At 42.6% G+C, this 22758-nt stretch overlaps 1 protein-coding gene across 2 annotated transcripts; it reads left to right on the top strand.

The window, feature by feature from the left end:
- Nucleotides 1-270: 270 nt before the first annotated feature.
- Nucleotides 271-22659, top strand: klhl21 (kelch-like family member 21). 2 transcript variants are annotated; one of them, XM_034086939.2, is made up of 5 exons: nucleotides 271-408; nucleotides 14508-15591; nucleotides 19275-19680; nucleotides 20602-20674; nucleotides 21556-22659. In XM_034086939.2, the coding sequence occupies exons 2-5, from the start codon at nucleotides 14565-14567 to the stop codon at nucleotides 21889-21891; spliced, it is 1842 nt and encodes a 613-aa protein (XP_033942830.1). In that variant the 5' UTR covers nucleotides 271-408; nucleotides 14508-14564; the 3' UTR covers nucleotides 21892-22659. The 2 variants fall into 2 exon arrangements, with proteins under 2 accessions (XP_033942830.1, XP_033942829.1); XM_034086938.2 differs by lacking the exon at nucleotides 271-408 and adding an exon at nucleotides 13778-13864.
- Nucleotides 22660-22758: the final 99 nt, after the last annotated feature.

Raw genomic sequence — 22758 nt, 5'->3', positions numbered from 1 at the left:
AAAACAGCAATGTTGTATAAAAAGGTAGACAATGTTTAGGATAGGCTTTTGAGTCACTCTACAGTATGGCAAACATCAACAAAACACATTTTGAAATGAACCTCATACACCAGGATTAATGTATTGCATGCAGTTCCCAGTTCAACACAACAGCCTAATCTCTATTTTAAATCAGTTTTGCATGATTTAGCCACTTCCCCTGCCGACCAAGAATTGTCTGCGTGTTAACTCTCATATTTCCGACAGCCCGTGAAAGCACCATATTGTACAGTGACGGTATCATGGCGCAGCAGAGGCCGAAGACATCATGAGACATCCCCGCATTCAAACTTTAATTACACCTCAACTTGTACGTTATTAACCCGCTATTCTCTCTAAAATCATCAACATCTTTGGAGGCAAACACTGGTGAGTTTACTTAATCTGCTTATTTTTAAGGTTATTCTCGTCCAAGTGGAGGAAAGACAGACAGTAGCGTTACATCATGTCCGACCGCAAAATAACGTGCACAGAAGTTGCAGCACTTTCCGTTCTTGAGCTGTGTTGTTGTTATTGTTGTTCTTGTTGTTATTAGCGTTTAGTGACGCTTCATCTGTGGCTTTGTATCTGTGCTAAGCTTTAGCATTAGCATCTATAGTCTCACAGGCCAAACATGGCATTGAAGAGAGACATGTCTCCTCTCTGGAGCCTCAGTGTCAGTATATGGACTTGTATGGAGCATACTGAGGATGCATACGATTTATTATTACGAGAGGTGGAATGTTACTCAGTCAGTACCTTTACTCACATACTGTAAACAAGCACACTTTTGAGGCACTTTTACATCAGTTTTTCCATGTTTTTACAACTCGGTACATGTACTCAAGTACTGTAAAATTGTACTTCTACTCCATAATTTAATGCATCAATAATTACAATCAAAACATATCATATATATATTATTATGAAATGGACCATTCTGCACAATGACTACTTTTATTTTTGGTACTTTATTTTGATGCTCGTACTTTTGTACTTTTACTTGAGTACAATTTTGAATGCAGGACTTTTACTTGTAACAGAGTATTCCCTATACTCTGGTACTTCTACTTTTACTCAAGTACAAGATCTGAGTACTTCTACTTTTACTCTAGTACACAATTTGAGTACTTCTCCCACCTCTGCTTCTAGTCCACTCGTGTTATTGCTTAAGTGAAAGTGTGGATGCTAGTCTTATACTTGTAAGATTGCTACTTTTATTTGAAAAGATAAGGTTTGAGTCATTTTCTAACCACTGATTATAACTTTAATCTGTAAATCTTGGTACCGGAATGAGAAGAATGCAGGGTCAGATGAAGGAGCCCATATCTTGGTATTTGAAATTATCCCTGGTGGTTTTATGACTTGAAACAAGCCTTCAGTGTGGCACTAAAATGTTCTCTTGACTGCATTCCCAATGCCAGATTAAAGAGTAACATGCTGCTTTATTCCCTTGGCAGCGTGACAGACTGTAGCTCCGTCTCAAAAAGATATACATGACCTGATGGGGGGGTTCACTGACTTCGAGATTGAGCAGGGCACAGTAGTGGAAGAAGTAGAAAATACATATTTGGCTATAGTATAAATAGCTAAACATCAGTGTTCACATACTCTATTGCAACTATAAGACAGTATACATTTTTATGTATTCAAGTGAAACTACTAGTAGCTGCAAAAATAAGTACCAGTGTTTCCCCTAGGATGGAGTCATAGCAGCGGTGCTAAGGCACGTGGGCCCAGCATAATGTGAGCGCGGAGCGCATGGAATTTTTTAGTGTGTGTGCGTGCAAAGTGTGCCCCACCAATTTGTTTCTATGTGTCAGCACAAGAAAGGCTCTTGAGGCCTAGTAACAGGGCCGGTTCTAGCCAATTTGCTGCCCTAGGCGAGATTTTATATGTAAAGAATAAATGAAAAATCTCTACAAAAAGCAAATACACTACAAAAACAGAAACTTGTTGACATAGGTAATATACGTCAAAATGGCTTCAAATGTATTCAGTATTGTATGAGCTTGTTTTAATTGGGGGGTGGACGTCACATCCTCCAGGGGGGTCCGGGGGTATGCCCCCCCGGGAAGATTTGTTTTAAAATGGTTCAATCTGGTGCGCTTTGAGCATACAATTACTAGAGACTGATCTAGGAGGTACAACTCTAAAACACCCATATGAAAAAGATCGGTTTACATTTTAATAATCAAATAAGTATGTGAACATAACCAATAACCTGCCATAGCCAATAACAAATAACAATAAAAATGTCACTTATTTTATTTTTGTTGTTCATTCATATCTTATTTTACCAGTTAATATTTATTTATTTATGCATATTTTTGTATCTCTCCAACTTTAAACGATATGTTTGGATTACTGTCCTATAGTATACATTGGAATGATTTCAAATGTGTTTTTATTTATCCTAATAATTATAAAGGAGTGCCTTGGAAATATGTGTTTACATAATTTGTGGTCAAAACGTTTGAGACCCACTGAGATAACTTAGACTCAAATTAACTTATCTAAACACTCCTTTACTCCTTTACCTCACTGAGCCTCTCAGTCTGACAGGAGAGCTCTCCTCCACCCTGGTTGTAGAAACATCTACTTCTTATATCCTTATATCCGTTAGCGCAGCTAGCACCAGATTCTAATAACCACAGCGCCGGTACCGGTGCGCCCTCTCTCTCTCTCTCTCCCTCGCTCGCTCGCACTTTGGCTGTGAGCTGCAGGCCAACATCCCCCACTTTCATCACTTACAGCGCCCATCGTACAGGGCAAATGGAAAGTGTAACCGGGGTGAAAAGGGTGTTACATTTACTTAATTATGAATGTTGTTACATCAAGGCGGAAAATTACGATGAGCGCCAACGGTCAAAAATGTTTTTTCCCTCCCAGAGCTACCAGCGCAGCGCCCCCCAGATCTGGTGCCCTATACCAAAAATCGGCCCTGCCTAGTACATACAGTGGCAATGTCTCATGAGGGGGATGTGGGGTGTTTGCCTTTTTATGGCCAGGCTCAGCTGTGGAGAATTAGAAACGTCATGTCCCAGCGGCCCAGAGCGACAGCAGGCAGAGCAGCCGCCCCACTGAGGGGGATCTGAGGGGGATAGCCCACCACGTTCTGCCCCTACAACGCAATCATCTGAGCACTGTTCAAAAACATGATCTAGATGATGTGCTACTTTTCATATTTTCTGTCATGTACTGTATAGGTGGCTTCCCTCCCCTCTCTACCTCCCTCTCTCCCTCCCTCTGACATCTCTCCCCTGAACTCTCCACCCTGCCTCCGACCTTTCTCCCCTGCCCCAAATGGTCCTGGACTCTAAGGCTGCGGCCACACGAGGACGAAAACGGTCGTTTGCGTTACTGTTTAGTGTCATATAGACTGTTCGGCCACACGAGGACGACCGAATACGGCACTAAACGACGAAGAAAACGATAACGGGTCCCAAGGTGGATAGAACGGCATACACAACGCTCTGGGGGGTCCAACGGCCTCTCCCCACCTCTGCTGCTCACCCCGCGTCAAAGTAAACTGCACACTGAATTCAGATTATTTATCTTTCTCTCGATATGGACATAAACGCGAGTGAAGTCTAATCTGACAGGACGGAGACACGCAGCTCTGCTCACCTGCAGCTCCTCCCGCTGCAGCAAAACACACACTTCAAGTCAGATCATCACCCTTAGCTATTTTAATTACCTCTCAAACTCCCTAAACTAGTTATAAATATGTTTATTTTTACTGTCGGCCGGGTCACTCATTACTAGATCAGCTGCTGCATGAGACAGACACTGATGCTGTCCGAAGAGAGGGAGGAAAAAGAGAGGCTCCGTGTATTTTATTATTATATTATATATAGGGCCGGGACTTTAACGCGTTAATTAAGATTAATTAATTACACAAAAATTAACGCGTTAAAAAAATTAACGCATTTTAATCGCACTTTAATCGCACTTATTTTTGCACAGCGGAACGTTTCTCACTGGATGAGTTTCAGGCGTACCGATTATACTGGAGCACCAACTAACGTTCATGACTTCAGCATGGGACTTCAAACAACAACAAACCACGGTGAACAATAGTCAAACATGAACGAACAAGCTGATGAGACCGCTTTGGTCGGCCCCGTGGATGGGACATTTTGTTTTAAAAAAACGGACGGATGGAAGCGTCGACAAGAGCACGGTTGTGTGCAAATTATGCAAAAAAGAATTTGCATATCACCGCAGCACATCAAGCCTAAAGTATCACCTAAATGCAAAGCATGTAGCAGCTAGCGTGGACGTTAGCCCGACTCCGAGTGCAAGGAACCACACCCTGACCCAACCCACACTCAACCAGATGACTGGTTTCAGGGCCAGGATAAGTAAGTCCACGTCTGAGAGAACAACCACCTCCCTGGCTCACTGGATTAGGGCTCGACATTAAGGACTGCCCGATGGCCCGGGGCCATCTAGTATTTAGCTCGGGCAATGAAGCCTCACCTGCTGGGTGCCCCATCGGGCAATCTATCATGCCAGTATCATGCAGCTCGCGGATCCAGTAATGAGGGACCCGACAGTGAAACTAAACATATCTATAAATAGTTACGGTAGTTTGAGAGGTCATTAAAATAGCTACGTGTGATATTCTAACCTGAAGTGTGTGTTTTGTCCGCTCACCGCTGCAGCTGATCTCTCTCTCCCGTCAGATCAGACTTCACTCGCGTTTATGTCCATATCGATCAGATGCAGCTAGTTCTAGCTAATGATAGACTACCTGCTTATTAAAAGACACCTGAACAATAAGCGTCGCTATGCAACCGGGTGAGGCCACAAAGTATAGCGCAGCATTATGCATGTGTTTACATGCCCACCGGAACCCCGAGGCATTACCAACAGATCAACGCACAATCAACCCATCCAGGACATCTCTTTCTCCACATTACGTGTTAGACATTAGAGTTGACTCTTCTTGTCTGTCACATACTCTTCTTGTCTGTCACATCCTCTTCTTGTCTGTCACATACTCTTCTTGTCTGTCACATAAGTGGCGCAACTGAAGCGGTATTGCTCTAAAGGGAAATTATTTTGACCGAAGATATTTAGATTTTCCGGCTAACGGGAACTCTGACGTGTGCTTCGCGGATGCGCTCGGCTCCTCTCGACTGCTGCTCGGGTCTGCTCGGTCAGCTTCCGGATGAGGAGACATTCGTTCGACCAACTTACAGTAGTTAACATTACAAACATTTTTAACAGGGGCCATAATAGTGTAAATAATGTTTGTTTTGGCAGTTATAACTGAATGTAATGTTTTCTACTTTTTTCCATCTGGGAAGGCATTTGCCTTCATCAGATGGAAAGTGTTTTGACCAACAACTTAAGTATTTCTTAAAGCTATGCAGGGCATGCAAGCGAGCAAACACAAACAAGAACAAACAAACAAGTGAAATGAAGAATACAATTGAAATTGTACAATATAATATTGTGGTGGTTCATTTTATAATTCAGTCTAGAGAATGCACCAGACAGCATCTAAGACCTGCAAACATTAAAAAATGTCTAGGGGAAGGCCCCCCAAACCCTTCGTGCCATTTCGTCCGCGTGCATTTTTCAGGGCAATCTCTATTGGGCTCAGGGCCATCTGTAAATTAGCTTAGATGGCCCTGTGCTTAAAAATGCGATTTTTAAAAATGCGATTAATTTCGATTAATTAATTACAAAGCCTCTAATTAATTAGATTAATTTTTTTAATCGAGTCCCGGCTCTAATTATATAGAGTCGTTATTCATTTGTTTTAAAGCTCAATAAATAACAAAGAAGACCTTTGACCGGCACTTTTATAATTTTGTCCGGAAGATTTAAACTTTAATACACGTTGACTGGCGAAAAACGCTGCCCGGTTCCCTCGGCCCCCACCTCGGAGAATAAACAGAAGGGCAACCATGACAACCATGCTTCTTCGCTGCTTTTGTGGAGGAAGTTACAGCGCCACGTACAGGCTCGGCATATGTACTGCAGCTTCTCCAGCGGTTGGAGCTAAACGGAGCGGTCTCGTGTGGACAGACACTATCCGGATAACTATTGCGTGTGGACGGAAGCTTGTTTGCGTTTGCGTTAATCCTATGCGTTTAGCCGTTTTCGTCCTCGTTTGGCCGCAGCCTAACACACACACACACACACACACACGCACACACAAAACCAACCTTCCTCATCCAGCACCAGTCACTTTTCTGCCATCTCCGCTGAACACTTTAACATATTATTAACATTTTAAACTGTATACCCCGGTTATCTAGGCCCTTTTTGTTTTTTTGTTGTTGTTTGATGTATATATGTCGGACTGTAGGACCTCGAGAAACGATATTTCGAGCTTTCCGGATGCACAACATGTAGAATTCTTGACAATAAAGCTGACTTTGACTTTTGATTGTATCCTAACACTTGCAAACTAAGATATTCAATATGAGAAGCCATGGTAATGCTGTACACAGTCGAGCTATTCAACTCTTGTGATGACTGACAAAAATGCAAAACAGAATTGGAGGCTGTATGCAAATTGTCTTGCAATGCTAGGGAAATGCAGGTGTTCTAGCAGCAACAGAATAAGAGAGAAACACAGATAGTCAACATGAGAATAAACACAAGGATAATAAGATTACAAATTTAAAAAAAAAAACATAAACATGGAGTAACAGTATAAATAGAAATAACACAAGTTTAACTCTGAACAGCTGGATGTACATACGTCTGTATACAGATGTGCTACTGCTATGTGCTTCTTGTGATATGTTCTGTCATGCATAATTAGCCTTATCCTAACACTTGCAAACTAAGATATTCAATATGAGAAGCCATGGGAATGCTGTACACAGTAGAGCTATTCAACTCTTGTGATGACTGATATTGACTTGACACAAATGCAAAACAGAATTGGAGCCTGTATGCAAATTGTCTTTGGTGGTAATGGCACCGTCACACCAGTATGTGGCAATGCTAGTATATAACCAGGAGATGGAGAACTCACTGTAAACAGCTTCCAGTAAACTGAGCTTGTTTTTCATTTACCCTCCTCACATGCTCAGAGCAGCTCCTGAACAAACATGTGCTACTCCCTGAATACTCAGACTCTTCTGGAAGCTTCATGGTTTTATGGAGCTGTGGCTCATTGCAGAGAATACATCAAGATGTATTTTAGTAGATGATGCTTGGATTTCTACATTATTTTTGGACATCTTCGTGGGTCCATACTCAAATATATCAGCAAATACGCAATGGTTTATTATGAGGCCCCCAGAAGATGAACTCTTTTGTATTAAAGGTCCCCTATTATGCTGTTTGTCATCAATATATTATAGCTCTCAGATATATACAGAACATGTCTCTGAAGTGTTTGGCACCAAACAGATCATTGCAGCATTACCCATAATCCCCTCTGTTTCAGCCCTGTTTCCTAAGTGCTGATTCTCTGGGTGTTACTTTAGATGAAAATAAGGAGCCCCTCCCCACGCCCCTCTAAGAGAGATTTGGTTAACAAGAACACCATAGCCGCGTACTTTGCAGTACTTTGCAGTACTTTGCAGTACTTAGTGCCCCGGCACTTATTACCCCAGGGCACTAAGTACCAATCGCGTTCACACCGGAGTACTTTAAGGGAAGATTACGCAAATGAGCCGCTGACATCACTTCGTCTTCTTCTGCTTTGGGTTTACTGGCAGGCTGCAAACAACTTCACGGCGCATACTGCCGCCCGAAGTCCCCGGAGTTGGGGACTGGCTTCAGTAGAAGCTGCTGGGAGTCCTATTGGTACTCTAGGAGGAGTTTCAGGTGATAAGGTGTGGTGGGGGTTACCTTGGTTGCTGATTGGCTAATGGTTACACAAGCAAAAAAAATCGTTATGACATCATAAAGTGGCCAAAATCTGATCAGCTCATTTTCAGACAGGTTTTTATAGAAATGGATCAAAAAGAGAGAGAAACTTTGTTCCTGAAACTTTCAGAGTCTCTTTCCACAGAGGGGACACATGTTGATGTAGAAGAGACATGAAGAAGAGGAGACACATGTTGATGTAGAAGAGACATGAAGAAGAGGGGACACATGTTGATGTAGAAGAGACATGAAGAAGAGGGGACACATGTTGATGAAGAAGAGACATGAAGAAGAGGGGACACATGTTGATGTAGAAGAGACATGAAGAAGAGGGGACACATGTTGATGTAGAAGAGACATGGAGAAGAGGGGACACATGTTGATGTAGAAGAGACATGAAGAAGAGGGGACACATGTTGATGTAGAAGAGACATGAAGAAGAGGGGACACATGTTGATGTAGAAGAGACATGAAGAAGAGGGGACACATGTTGATGTAGAAGAGACATGAAGAAGAGGGGACACATGTTGATGTAGAAGAGACATGAAGAAGAGGGGACACATGTTGATGTAGAAGAGACATGAAGAAGAGGGGACACATGTTGATGTAGAAGAGACATGAAGAAGAGGGGACACATGTTGATGTAGAAGAGACATGAAGAAGAGGGGACACATGTTGATGAAGAAGAGACATGAAGAAGAGGGGACACATGTTGATGTAGAAGAGACATGAAGAAGTGGATTTTGCATAATAGGTGACCTTTAAGTGATCGCCTGATCATTTCCTCAAGTGCCACCTTGAGGTTGATGTTTTTTGTGTGAAATATCCATCAGATGGATTGCCATACATTTTGGTTTTTACATTCATTTCCCCCAAAGAATTTTAAAACATTTTGCAGACCCTCGTACATTTTAATCTAGGGCAATAATCAGGTAAATATTTTGACCAACACTTTGTTTTAAACCCAAATAGTTTACCTGATGACTAAAATAAGGTAAATGACATTCGCATCAGTCTCAGCTGTAATTTGTGTTTGGTTCTGAATGCAAATGCCAGCATGCTAACTTAACCAAGAGGCTAGCATTTCACTTATCTGCTGGATGTTTTAACTCGGCTTTAGTAGGTTAAATTAGTCGCAGTTAACTATTACTATTAACACAGGGTGTCCGCGGGGTCTTAAAAAGTATTCAAAGTTGATAAACAATTTAGCGAAAATTAAGGCTATTAAAAAGTATTAAATGGCATTTTGTAGCTTGTTTTCAATAAGTATATAAAGTGTCCAAAGAGGTTGTGTTCTACAGTCTGCCTGAATGTAATCATGGCGTAGGTGTGTAGTGTGATTCTGTGAAGTTTATTGATGGCATCCCGTTGGGTTTGACGTCATCTGAACAGGACATCGCACGCTCACTGCTTGATAGCGCAAGACGACGGTCCGTTTACGCCGGTTGCTAAGCAACATCGTTATGGGGAAATGCAAGTCTGCGTCCAAATGGTTGGAAGATAAGGAGGAAGGACAATCAATACTGTATATAGTCAATGTGAGGTAAAGTGTGTCGCCAAGGTAACCGGTTAGAACTCCAAGTGGCAATGAGGTCTTAAAATGTATGGAAAGGGTCTTAAAAAAGGTCTTACATCTGACCTCAGGATCCCTGCATACGCCCTGTAACAGCACTTCTCATCATTTGCTTGTCTACCAATAAACTAGTAACATGGCTCCCAAATATGAATATTTATCATTGTGAATAGTTTGCTAATGTATACCCCTGTAATTATGTTGTATTGATGTCCTTTTTGTTTTCTGTTGTTTGTATGTGTAACCAATGTGTTGCCGGTCTCCCTTGAAAAAGACATCGTTGATCTCAATGGGATTGTCACCTGGTTAAATAAAGGCTACAAAATACAGGAATAGACCCCCTCTGCAACCATTTCAGGGAATATAAAATAACATTCCCCTCCCTCCCTTCAGGATGTTACTAAAGTCCTCTGACTAACAGCATTTTATTCCCCTGAGTCTTGTTGTCCTGAACATATACCTGCTGGTCATGAGTGTAGCCCAGCTTGTACTGATAGAGTCGAGATGAAACGCGCCATAGGGTCCCTTTTCCCCTTATAGCTGTGTATGTCATATGCTGTCTGTCACACTGATCGCTATGTCCTCGTCTCTCATAGCAGGGACATTGTTTCCACACCTCGACTATTTCCCTCCCTCTCATCTCTCCTTCATCCGAGAGCATAAATCTCTGCACGCTATTCTTGTGTCTGGCTGGTAAACACATCGATTGGAAGTTGCTCAGTACTTGCGACTGTTGGAGCGTTTAGCTAAGCTTCATCTGGGTGTGAATGTGCAGGAAAAGATAACTGCTTAAACATGAAGATGGAGACCAGATGTTATAATTATTGCTCCAGTCTTTCAGTCTTTGTTACAGAGGCCAGTGGGAGGAAGACATTGAATACATGACTGAATGAAAGGGTACTATGTAGGGAAATGTCATTACCCCCTCCCACGTACGTTAAAAGCAATCACTTACACAGAAGTTAGTTGTTTTTCCAGGCTTGTGACTGCGGCCCGTCTGCCCTTCAGGAGAGCAGATACCTCTGCGGTATCTGCACTGTACTCCGCTGCATTGTTGAACCCATGTGAGCAATGTGTGCTGAGTTCTTTGGGCAGAGGACAGGAGCTTTATTACAACCTTTAAACTAATCTCTGTAAGGAGATACCTGTGTATTTTAGGAAAAGAATGGTCATCTCCAATAATAATCCAAGATGAGCCTTTGATGCGGGTTGATACTCCGGCAGTGGGAACTTGGGTCTTGCTTGTTCAAGTGTTTTTGTTGATTCTTCTACTGTATGTTATATTTACCATCTGCGACAGCGTGTGTCTGCTATTCTTTTCAGCTTGTGAGTCAGTGTGTTTGTCATTATGGTGTGTATGCTGTGTATCTGCATGGACAGATTTTGCATTTAGGCTCATTTGCAAGTCTTTGCCTTAAATATACATCTCTTACCGGATTTAAATATGTGCAAATATGGCAGGAACCACTATTTGCTTGGCTGCGCAGTTAGTGTTGCATTTCAATCTTGCTCGGTGCTTTGACAATTACTTGGAGGGATGGGCAGTAAATTGATATTAAATCAATATCGTGAACTGAGGCTAGATATCATAATATTGCATGATTGTTGTCTTTCCCTGGTTGTTAAGACTATATAACAGTTAAGTAATGTCATTATCTGAACTGTTGTAGTTGTTTTAATATTAGCTTATTCCCGCTAAGTCATTATATCCATATTAGCTATCATTATTTCTTAACATTTTCAAAAATTGTAGTGATTTATGTGAAAGCATCAATGGTTAACCCTACAACATCGTCACAATATTGATATTGACATTTGATAAAAGTGATTGTTATAATCGGTAGGGATGCACGATAATTATCGGCCCGATAATTATCGGTCCGATATTAGGAATTATGACGTCATCCCGATAAACCCGATACCAGTATTAATAGCCCCGATAATATACAATATATTTTTTGGATTAAAAAAAAGAAACAAGTACTGCGGTGTGGGTGGATTGGGATGAGGGGCGCTTGTTTTTCACTCGGCGTGCGTGCGTGCGTGCGTTGGAGCTATGTGCAACTCAAGGCATATGCTCGAACCGGAGCTGCCTGGAAGCTGCAATCATGTTCATGTATCAGAGCTGAGTGTGCTGACTTTTCGTACAATGTCCCGCTGTCTGGCTTCCTGCATCAAGTCAAGTGCTCGGCGCAGTTGTGGCGAAATGTCGCTCCTCTGTTTTCATTTAAACAGCTCCTTATATCCGTTAGCGCAGATAGCTAGCACCAGATGCTAACAACAACAATGCACGTAAGGTCTCTCTTGCTCGCTCGGGCCACACATACACACACCCTCCCGGTCCTCCCGATGGCCAGTCGGTGCCTGCCGGTGAGCGTGGAAGTGTGGTCTGCCACAAACGGGCGGCAGGAGCGGGCTGTCAGCATCAGTTTGTAGATGGTATTTTAAACTCGATGCGCTCTGAAACTACGGGGCGGATGAGGGAAAAAAATACACATGCGTTAAAATAATTAGTGGCGTAATTATTTTTTTGTTATCGGTCTTGAGAAGCAGAAAGTTATCGGTATCGGTATCAAAAACCCAATATCGTGCATCCCTAATAATCGGTTTTCTCCATATTACCCAATTCTAATTACGTAGTTAGTTTTTGTCTTATTGTTTAAAGTTTAGCTTCCACAAAAGTCATCCTTTTGTGATGTTGGCATGTGGCATGGGTTGGCATGTAGCCAACTTAAAGGGGACCTATCATGCAAAATGCACTTTTGTACGTCTTTTATACATGAATCCGTGTCCCCGGTGTGTCAGGGAACTCACCAAGTGTCAGGAAACACAACCCTCTCTCTTTTCCTCCATACCCAAGTCTCTAAAAACGGGGCTGCAATGGAGCTGATTATTATTTGAATTTTTCTGACGTCAGAAAAGGGGTGCTCCGCCTATATGAGCAACTCTCCACCTATCAGGGGAATGAGAGACCGCTCGAAAGCGCTGGAGACGCTGTAGTACATATGCCAGGCCTGTAAGTGGCGCTGTAGTCTGCCACACAAGCAGAATCAGCCCTTGCAAAAACAGAGAGGCGAAGTCCCTCCCTTTCCGGGGCACTTCCATGGGACCTTATTTCGGAAAAGGCATGTATTGAAGTCAATGGAGAGAGAAAGATTATCTTTCGATCCCGTTTAGATTGTGCCACGAATTACACATATGATGTTTGTCAATTTACAAGATAATTTTGCAAGTCAAAAAAAAAAAAATGTGTGGTAAAACTGTGAAGTAACACTTTTTTTTGTGTGAAACACTCAATGAACTACATCTCCCATCTCGCACCACACACCAAGATGGCCGTCACGTTGGCACATCTCACTTCTTTCTATCAGAATGAGGAGAAAAATATTAAAAGAGGTGAAAATTACTCCAAGTCTGGGCATGTTGAGAGCTGTACATACACACAAGGGGAGTTAGTCGGTTCCGTAAGAGCCAGCATGCAGGTCCGGGATTCTGGGATTTGTAGTCTTTCTAGTTGCGTATTTTTCATAGTCTTATATTTCAACGGTTTTACGACAAACTGTGACTTTTTTGACATGGACATTATTTTTTAAGATTGACAAACATCATATGTGTAATTCATGGCACAATTCAAACGGGATCGAAAGATGATATTTCTCTCTCCATTGACTTCAATACATACTTTTTCCGAAATAAGGTCCTATGGGGCGGAAGTATGTATAAATGAGGCATGGCTAAAATGCATGATCTGTTTGGTATTTTGAAAAAAATGTCACAGACATGTTTTATAAAGGTATGGCCCTACAATATATGTTTCAAATATAGCATAGGTCCACTTTAATGTAAGTCTATGACTTATTTTGAATAGTTGTGATATTCACAGTTTCTTATCTTACAGTCTTATCTTAATAATAATAACTTGGATTTATATAGCGGCTTTCAGGGGACCCAAGTTCGCTTTACAGAAAAACAGGAGTAAACTAAAAACAGTCAAAACAAAACAATCAGACAAACAAAACAACAAATAAACTAGGGGCCGAATCAGAGTACAGTTGTAACCGTGTTTGTCAGCTGTGGTCGGAGCATCTCCTCTGCACTGCGAGTTCGTGGGTAACCTGAAAGAATATTGTGACAGGAAGCTTTTTGTTTTGTTGCGTTGCTCAGCTGGCTCCTCTCACTTACTTAGTCACCACAGAGACATACCAGTGGGGGGTGGGGGGGGGGTTACACTCTCAGCCCCCAGCATGTTAGGTGTTCTCCCCAAATCCCTCCCACTCATGCCTGGAAATGGACACTGCCGGTGTATTTATAGCTCCTGAGCACAAGCGAGCTCTGTATCTAAAACACGGTGAGATTCAGATCCAGAGTCGCGCTGAGCTTCGCTATCGTAGTTTCTAGACAAACGTGCCTGGAGGGGCTCATCAGGTAGGAAATAACACGATTTAGGGTTTCAGAAGTTCCTAATGTGTTTCTGTCAGTGGTCTGTTACATTGCCTACCACATGTTTGGTTGTATACATTCTTAAAGTAACCACTGAAGGAAATGAGGTTGTAGAAATGTAAGTTCTCTGTTTTTGATCTTTGTTTTTTTATATTGATACTTAATGATTAGTTGTTGAACATTATAATAACTATTTCTCTATTCCCTTACCATTAAAGACCACTGTGTAATGTATACATTTGTGTTTGACTCGTACAGCTTACATGGTGTAAGTGCTGCCACTATATAACAGTTAAGTGAATCGTCAAGCGTCGGAAAAGTAATCGTCAACTGCTTTGATAATCCTCAAATCCTTTGTACATTTTTAAGTAGCAATGACAACAATCCAGACTTCCAGTTCCTCAATTGTGAGGATTTGCTGTTTTTCTTGGTCTTAAGGGTTGTCGAATAAAAGAAGTTTGGGTTTTTGGCGTTTTCTTGTAATAACAAGTCATTTGAGAAGTCGTCCTTTTCGAAAATGATGCGTTTTTTTCACAAATGTTTTGATATCACGTAGACGAATCATTTCTTGATGAACAAAAACAATCAGCATATTTATCGATCTTATCTGGTGTTTATCTGTTTTTAGATTAAATCATCATTCTGACCACAACCACCAGAGACTGAGACACCAGAGAGAGGAGCCATGGAGAAGCCAGTGTTGCAGACCCAACCGTCCACCCTTCCTTTTTTCGACACGTCCCACGCCTTCAACCTGCTGCGGGGGATCCATGAACTCCGTGCAGAGCGAAAGTTTTTCGATGTGACTTTGTGTGCTGAGGGCCGCGAGTTCCACTGTCACCGCACAGTGTTGGCCGCCGCCAGCACTTACTTCAGAGCGATGTTCGCAGGAACTCTGAAGGAGAGCGCTATGGACCGAGTCGTTCTTCACGAGGTGTCAGCGGAGCTCTTAGGCCTTCTGGTGGACTTCTGCTACACGGGGAGGGTCACCGTCACTCAGGATAACGTGGACGTCCTGCTGAAGACGGCCGACCTGTTTCAGTTCCCCTCGGTCAAAGACGCCTGCTGTGCGTTCCTGGAGCAGCGGCTGGACGTCACCAACTGCTTAGACATCCAGGACTTTGCCGAGGCGTTCGCCTGCAGAGAGCTGGCCACCAGCGCTCGCCGCTTTGGCCTCAAAAACATAATGGAGCTGGCCAAAGGGCTGGACTTTGAGCGGTTGCCTTGGAAGCGCCTCCTGGAGTTTATGTCGGATGATGAGCTTTGCGTGAACAAGGAGGAGGCGGTGTATCAGATCGCGGTGCACTGGGTGAAGGCCGACATGAAGAGGAGGCTGCACTACTGGCCCGAGCTGCTCCAGCAGATCCGCCTGCCCTTCGTCCGGAGGTTCTTCCTGCTGGCCCACGTGGAGAGCGACCCGCTGGTCTACCTGTCGCCCACCTGCCTGCGCATGGTGAACGAGGCTCGCAGCTTCCAGTCCTGTGAGTACGACCGCCACGACCGGCCCTGCCACAGGATGCGTCCGCGGGCGTCCACGGGGCTCGCAGAGATCCTGGTGGTGGTGGGGGGGTGCGACCAGGACTGTGACGAGCTGGTCACGGTGGACTGCTACAACCCGCAGACCGGACAGTGGAGGTACCTGGCGGAGTTCCCCGACCACCTGGGAGGAGGCTACAGCATAGCAGCCCTCGGAAACGATATGTATGTCACAGGTGAGTCATCCAAACACCTTTCTTTTAGGACTGCATTAACCATTATCGTAATCCCATTATGAATAAGTCCGAGGGAGAACAATATATATGTTAACGGTTATCATTTTGAATGGAGCTGCAGAGATATGCCGCCCTACAAGTCTTTCATTTTCTACAGACTTGAGAAAACACATTAGTTTGATACATATCCTTATTGAGGAAATCCATATAGATTACAGAGACTGTACAGACTGTATATGTACAGTAGCACAGATGATAATGTAATCCATCTTTTAGTTAGATTTCTTTATCTGGTGTCCCAATTCCAAAAGATCAGTCCACAGACAGCCTGCAGTGGAAACAGAGTGTGTGTGTCAGAGTCGCTGTAGCGTGAACGCTGTCGATTTCCATCTCCGCTCCTTCATCTCACGAAATGGCCGTTGGGCTTATAAATAAACGGCAGGCTCTTTGGCCAGTGGGTCTCTGTGTCTGTGTGAACAAAGTAAAGGTAAGCAGGACACGGTGTGCTGCCAGGACAGCAGTACGGTTAATATCTTCATCATCTTCATCGTTGAGGGATAACCCCAGACTTTCAATCGGGGATATGTCTCCTGTTTAAAACTAATATAACACTGTAAGCTCACTTCTGTGATAACAGCAGCACATGGTGGCTTAGCATTATTCTATTCTATTGTATTATATATAATAGATTTATATGTCAAATATGAAGGTACATCAGGCTTTTTTTTAGGTTTCAAGTTTTGAGATGATACCTACGGTAGATGCCCATTTACTGTACTTGGATATTTCTGTTTTCAGTCGTTGAACTTGACTTTGAGTCGTTGAATTGCATATTACTTTAACATTTGACAAATTAATTTTGGAAACGTTATTTCGGTCGATTATTCTTCCCCTTATAATACCAATTGGTATTGTATTTTATATCGTTGGAAAGCCTGATTAGTCACCTCTACAACGAGGTACAACTTGTAAGGATCGTGCATTCGTGGAATGAGCAACACAGCTAACCGTGTGGGTAGCGGCCCAAAATAATTTGCCAAAATCCCCTGCAATATTCTTCTGTTGGTATTCACTCTCGTTTTGAGATGCTTGTTGGATTGGATGATTGCACTCTCCCACAGTAATAAGGAAACAACAACACATATTGGCCATTTTTACACTTTTTACAACATCTTGGCTCCTCATGCTGGTCACACACTGGCATCCCATTCCTCAACCAGGATTTGTCGCAAGTCAGCAACATGGTTGCGTTGGTCCCTCTGGCACGTACAGCACGCCCAAGCTGATCCCACAAGTGTTGGTTTGAGGTCTGGAATCACGGCAGGCCGTTCCATCCTCTCCACTCCCAAATTCTGGAAGTACTCTGTGATGATCCTGGCTCTGTGGGGGCGAGCGTTGTCATCCTGCAGGATGGAGTTAGGTCCCAGATTCTGGAGATATGGGATCGCCACTGGCTCCAGAATCTCATTCCGATATCTCACTGCATTGAGATTGCCTTCAATGACGACACGTTCTGTTTTGCCTGTGAGAGAGATGGGAGATGACGTTCCCCCACATTCTTAGGTTCCACTGTCGGTGCTGCCGACACCAGCGCAAACGGGCCTGACGGTGAAGGGCAGCCTTATAAGCACGAAGACCGGCCATGTGCAGTCTGTTCCTCACCGTCTGATCAGAGTCTGTGGTACGGTTGTGCCTGTGATCAGGTGTCAGTCACACACCTGTGACTGGCATACACCTGCCAGCACTTGAAGCTCAAAACGAGAGTGAATACCAACAGAAGAATATTGCAGGGGATTTTGGCAAATTATTTTGGGCCGCTCATTCCACGAATGCACGATCCTTACAAGTTGTACCTCGTTGTAAAGGTGACTTATCAGGCTTTCCAACGATATAAAATACAATACCAATTGGTATTATTAAAGGGGAGGAATAATCGACTGAAATAACGATTCCAAACTTTTTTTGAGGAGTTTCTTTCATTTAAGTTTGTATTAAACAGGTTTTTTTGTTTCATGTAATGCATGCAGGCAAATAGTGGGACGCCGCTCATTGGACTTAACATTTCGATCATTTCTGGGGATTTTACATTTGCCATTATATGTATAATATGGAGATTTATACAAATACTGTAAAAAATATCCATAATAATATTGTAATTTTCAAACATATTGCCCAACCCTAATGTTTATTCAGAAGGAGTAGAACGGTCTTACATTTCCTGTGGAGGGGATTTAATTTGTATTCAAATACCCTGAGGAAAGCAGACACAGCCTGACATCCTATTACCTGGAGGAATGGGAATAATCAGCTTTTCCCTTTGCCGTATAATATCATCTTTTATGCACCATGATGCAGAAAAAAGTGAGACATCCCCCGGTGCCTATTAGCCATGTCCGTAAAATGTGAACAAACCAAATATGAATAACTATATTAAGTGTTGTGGAATCATTTGCTTAGGTATTCAATCTTTGACACAGTTCATCATTTTCTCCTTTTTCTTGGCCTAGGTCCACGGCCTTGGGTATTGCTGCTATCTCTCTTAAGGAGGGGCAGCTTGGGCGCATTGTTGTTGCCAGTCTATGACCGAGCACAAGCTGACATGAGATAGTTTATTGTTCAGGGACATCTAGAGGCCGCTGGCGCACGTTCTTTCCTATGGACGAGGGCTCTAGTTAGATTCAGGGTCTCGCTGTTGAAGAATGTTGATGTTTACACTCTGAACTAGTTAAAACCTGGAGCTACAGGAGGGGTCATCAGAATTGATTGTGGCATCTCAACCGTGTGGTCAACTCGTGGCCCGTGACATGTCGTGTGAATTCTCCGGCCGACGCTCCAAATAAACCGTCAAGTGTTTGACATCAAAGCTCCAGCTCTCATCGTCTCTCCGAGTCCTGACTCCAATTGCTTCAGAGGTTTCCCCCACATTAAGGATCTGTCGGCATGTGTTGCTTTAGAAAACCTAACAGACATTACTTAAAGGAAAGCTGGCAGTTTTCATGGAGTTTTTGAAACAGAATGTTGGTATTGATCATTAAAACCAACGACCGGGGGGGGGGGTCTTTCAGATGTCTTGAGGATTTATGTACTTTGTTATCCCTGTATACCGACCTGTGTTTATTTACATTCCTATTCATTTGATTGTACACTGTATCTGCCACCTCCACCGGCCGTTTTGTGAATGTGTAATGTTCGTATTTGAGAACTTTAGGGCTGCCCTCAATTAAGGCGATTAGTCGACTAATCGTCACACGTTTATGATACATTATGATTATAATTTCATTTCTTTTTTTCTTCCCAAAATGGTTTCAGTTTCAAAGGCTGATACAGAGCGTTACTATAACAGCATGGTACGTTGTGCTTCACATACAATATAAAATAAAACTGTAATAATTAAATTGGAGGATTTGGAATACTCGAATACTCTAGCTTTCAGACTCTGATCAACAACCCCCCCCCCCCCCCCCCCACACACACACACTTTACTCACACTTGCATTAGGAGTACTGTTTATGTTTTGTTTTTTGTTTTCGTTGTACTGTTTCTGATTTTATGTAAAGCGTCTTTGAGCATTAGGAAAAGCGCTATATAAATCCAATGTATTATTATTGTAATCTTGTATGCACCATGACGCAGCAGAAAATGAGGAATCCCCGGTGCATATTAACCATGTCCGTGTCCTCCAGGCGGCTCTGATGGCTCGCGCCTCTACGACGGCGTGTGGCGCTACAAGTCGAGCGTGAACGAGTGGACGGAGGCGGCGCCCATGCTGAAGCCGAGGGAGTACCACAGCTCCGTGGTGGTGAAGGGCCAGCTGTACGTGGTGGCGTCCGACAGCACGGAGCGCTACGACCACGCTCTGGACTGCTGGGAGGCCCTGCCCCCCATGCTGCACCCCATGGACAACTGCTCCACCACCACCTGCAGCGGGCGGCTGTACGCCATCGGCTCGCTCACCGGGGACGAGACCATGGCCATCCAGAGCTACGACGCTGAGTCCAACCGCTGGACCCTGGTCAGCTGCGGGCAGATGCCCCCCTGGTCCTTCACTCCCAAAACTGTGACGCTCAAAAGCCTCATCTACTTCATCAGGTGAGGAGGGAAGTGTTCAGTTACACGTTTGAACTTAGTAGGTTCAGAGTAAACTGGTTATTTGAAGTGTTCATGGGAGGATAAATGCGTTGTGTCCTCTTTAAAACTGTAGACCAGATATTGATAATCAAGAATGATCGAAGTTTATTTATTCCAGGACAGATCTAAATACATTTGAGGTAGTTGTACTCGTGTGCATGTTTTCCACTTTTTGCTGCTTCTTCTTCACCAATCAATTTGATTACTTTTGTTACCAGTTACTTTATTACCAAGAAGATTAAAGAAAAACAACATTCACAAACTAATAAATCAGTTAGCGTGAAACTGCTAAAGATGAAAATAGTTGTTTGTCGATTTAAATTGTTTCCTTTTAACATTGTTATATTCCCACTTTAGAACTTACGTTAAGGCTCTGAGTACTTTCACTTCTCGTAAATGCTTTAAAAAAAAATAGCATGTGGACTATATTAACTAGTGGTGCACGATAATTATCGGCCCGATAATATATATATATTAAATTATTATCGGGTATCGGTCTTGAGAAGCAGGAAGTTATCAGTATCGGTTTCAAAAAACCAATATCGTGCCTCCCTAATATTAACTATTGAACACTCATTCTGGTGTTCTACCACATGGGTGCGCTAACGGCCCAGTTTCCCGCCGTGAGAAATGACCAAAAAAAGGCTTATTGAAATAGAAGATGTGGTGATTTGTTAAATACAAAATGACCGTACAAAATATCCTACTCATGTTATAGAAGTGACCATTCAAAGGCTCTGAGTAAAAAAACAGTTACATTATTACTCCATCTCACTAAAGAAACATTGGCCCATCCTAAATTGTTGTTGCGATCCTCAGTGAAGTTCGCGTGTCTACATCTGAGTAATGACTGCTCTGACCATGGTGTGTTTCTATTTGCAGGGATGACTCGGCCGAGGTGGATGTTTATAATCCTCAAAAGAACGAGTGGGACAAAATTAGTCCGATGACGCAGGTTTGTATTTCACATTCGACCCTAGCATGCTTTAAAACTAGCCTGTTAGCTCTCTAATAGCTCTGACCCGTAATCAGGGGTCAACGACACTGCAGTCAATTCAAATATGATCATAAATACACGAACGACTGCCGCTTGTCACGGGTTTATTTAGCTTTCTAAATACAGTACGGCCTTCTGAATCTCTATTATTACTTCGAAGCTTTGTTAATGTAAAATATGACTGACTGCCCCTTACAACATGAACCTATTAGCCCCAAAGTTGACACAAGGCAGTCAAATGTGATCATATTATTCAATGGAATTCTATTCAATTTTATTCCATTCTATTTCTATGTAGAGACTGCTATATTTTACTATATTTTTAATTATTTTTAATATTCTTTAATGTTATTTTTTATGTATGCACCATGACAAGTCAAATTCTTCGTACGTGTAAACCTACCTGGTGATAAACCTGTTTCTGATTCTGAATATGCTCAATAAATAGACAAATTATACTTGTAGTTGAATTATTAAAATAGAGAAAATAATTATCTATTTTTTTTTTTTAATATTTAAAGAAATATTTTCCTACCACAAATCATTTGTTAAAATCTTAATTTATTTAGACTTTTTTTTTTTTTAACATTTCAACTTTTTAGTTTTAGATTGTATTTAATCATACATTTATTAACATTCCATATGATAATGAGATGTGTCTATTCATGTCCTGTACTGTGATTATTAGACAGCTTGTGTGTGTTTTAATGGAAAGCTTCATTTTGGGGCTCCATATATAAAGAACTACATGTATTATATATTTATGAATTCAATTACTAAATCCAGCATATTTGTTGGGGCTCCATTTTCTTTTTCTCAATCTTGTGTCTTTCATCCAGGTCCATGTAGGAGGCAGTGTGTCGGCGCTGGGCGGTAAACTGTACGTCTCCGGGGGTTACGACAACACGTTCGAGCTGTCGGACGTGGTGGAGACGTTCGACCCGACGACGCGCTGCTGGACCCCGGCCGGGCGCCTGCCGCAGCCCACCTTCTGGCACGGCAGCGTCAGCATCTTCCGACAGTTCATGCCGCAGGTCAGCGGCGCGTTCGCACCCGCCGAAATCCCCGAGTCGAACGCCATCCACCTGCACCGGCACCACCGGCACCTAGCGCTGCAAAACCTCAACAACAATCTCAACCAGAACCAGAACCAGGACGTGAACCCAGCGCACTGATCGGACCCAGATCCCTGTTGCATTTAAAGACTGATCCCCCTCATGTAGCAGCGCTGTGGGGTTTCTTAGACTTGTTTTGTCTAACTACATTGATACAAAAGTACTGTTGGCAGTTGCATTGTGGGAAATGTAGGCAACACATTTGAGGAAAGAAGGAAATTGCCATGGCTCTTTCTTTAAGTTAAAAAAAGAATGTGTGTATCCGCTGGGTGATTTCCAAAATGTTATATTTTCTTCCACGGCCCCTCCTTCCCACTTCCAAAGTTTCACTAAAACCAGGGCCTGTAGTCTGTCCCTTCCAAGCAGATAAGCAAACCAAAAACGCATCTAACTATATATAGTTATTAACTATATCTCTAGGTAAAAATATCTCTTGTTCCTTTTTCTAACAAGAGTCTGTCAGTTACAGCGCCACAATGCTAAACCAATGTTCTCCTTTTACAATTGGCCCGGAGCAAGAGCCAACTATTTGTTCAGAAGCAGCAACGATCAGTTTACATTCCAAAAACGACAATCACAATTGATACGTATTACGAAACAGCCTTATGGCTTCACATGAAGGGTTGAGATATATTGTACTCAGAGTTGTACTGAGTCATCTTTTGTCACTATTGTAGGATGTCAGGACGGCTGCATTGTTTGAATGACTTGTATTCGGTTGATATACCATTGAGGAATATTTAGACATCTCCGTCCTGACCCTTGACCTAAGCTTTACAACCAGAAGTAGAATGTGCATGAAGAATTTTATTTAAAGATTTGTATTTTTTTGTGGTTTTGTATTTTTATTCATGGATATATTTGTGCTGTGGTTGCTTAGATGTCCCCGCCTATCAGTTGCAACAACAAAAGTAACGCGTTAGTGAT

Source organism: Pseudochaenichthys georgianus, chromosome 7 (genome assembly GCF_902827115.2).
Source record: "Pseudochaenichthys georgianus chromosome 7, fPseGeo1.2, whole genome shotgun sequence".
Taxonomy (NCBI): domain Eukaryota; kingdom Metazoa; phylum Chordata; class Actinopteri; order Perciformes; family Channichthyidae; genus Pseudochaenichthys; species Pseudochaenichthys georgianus.
Note: the sequence above shows the minus strand (reverse complement) of the source record. Positions and strands in the feature narration are given on the sequence as shown.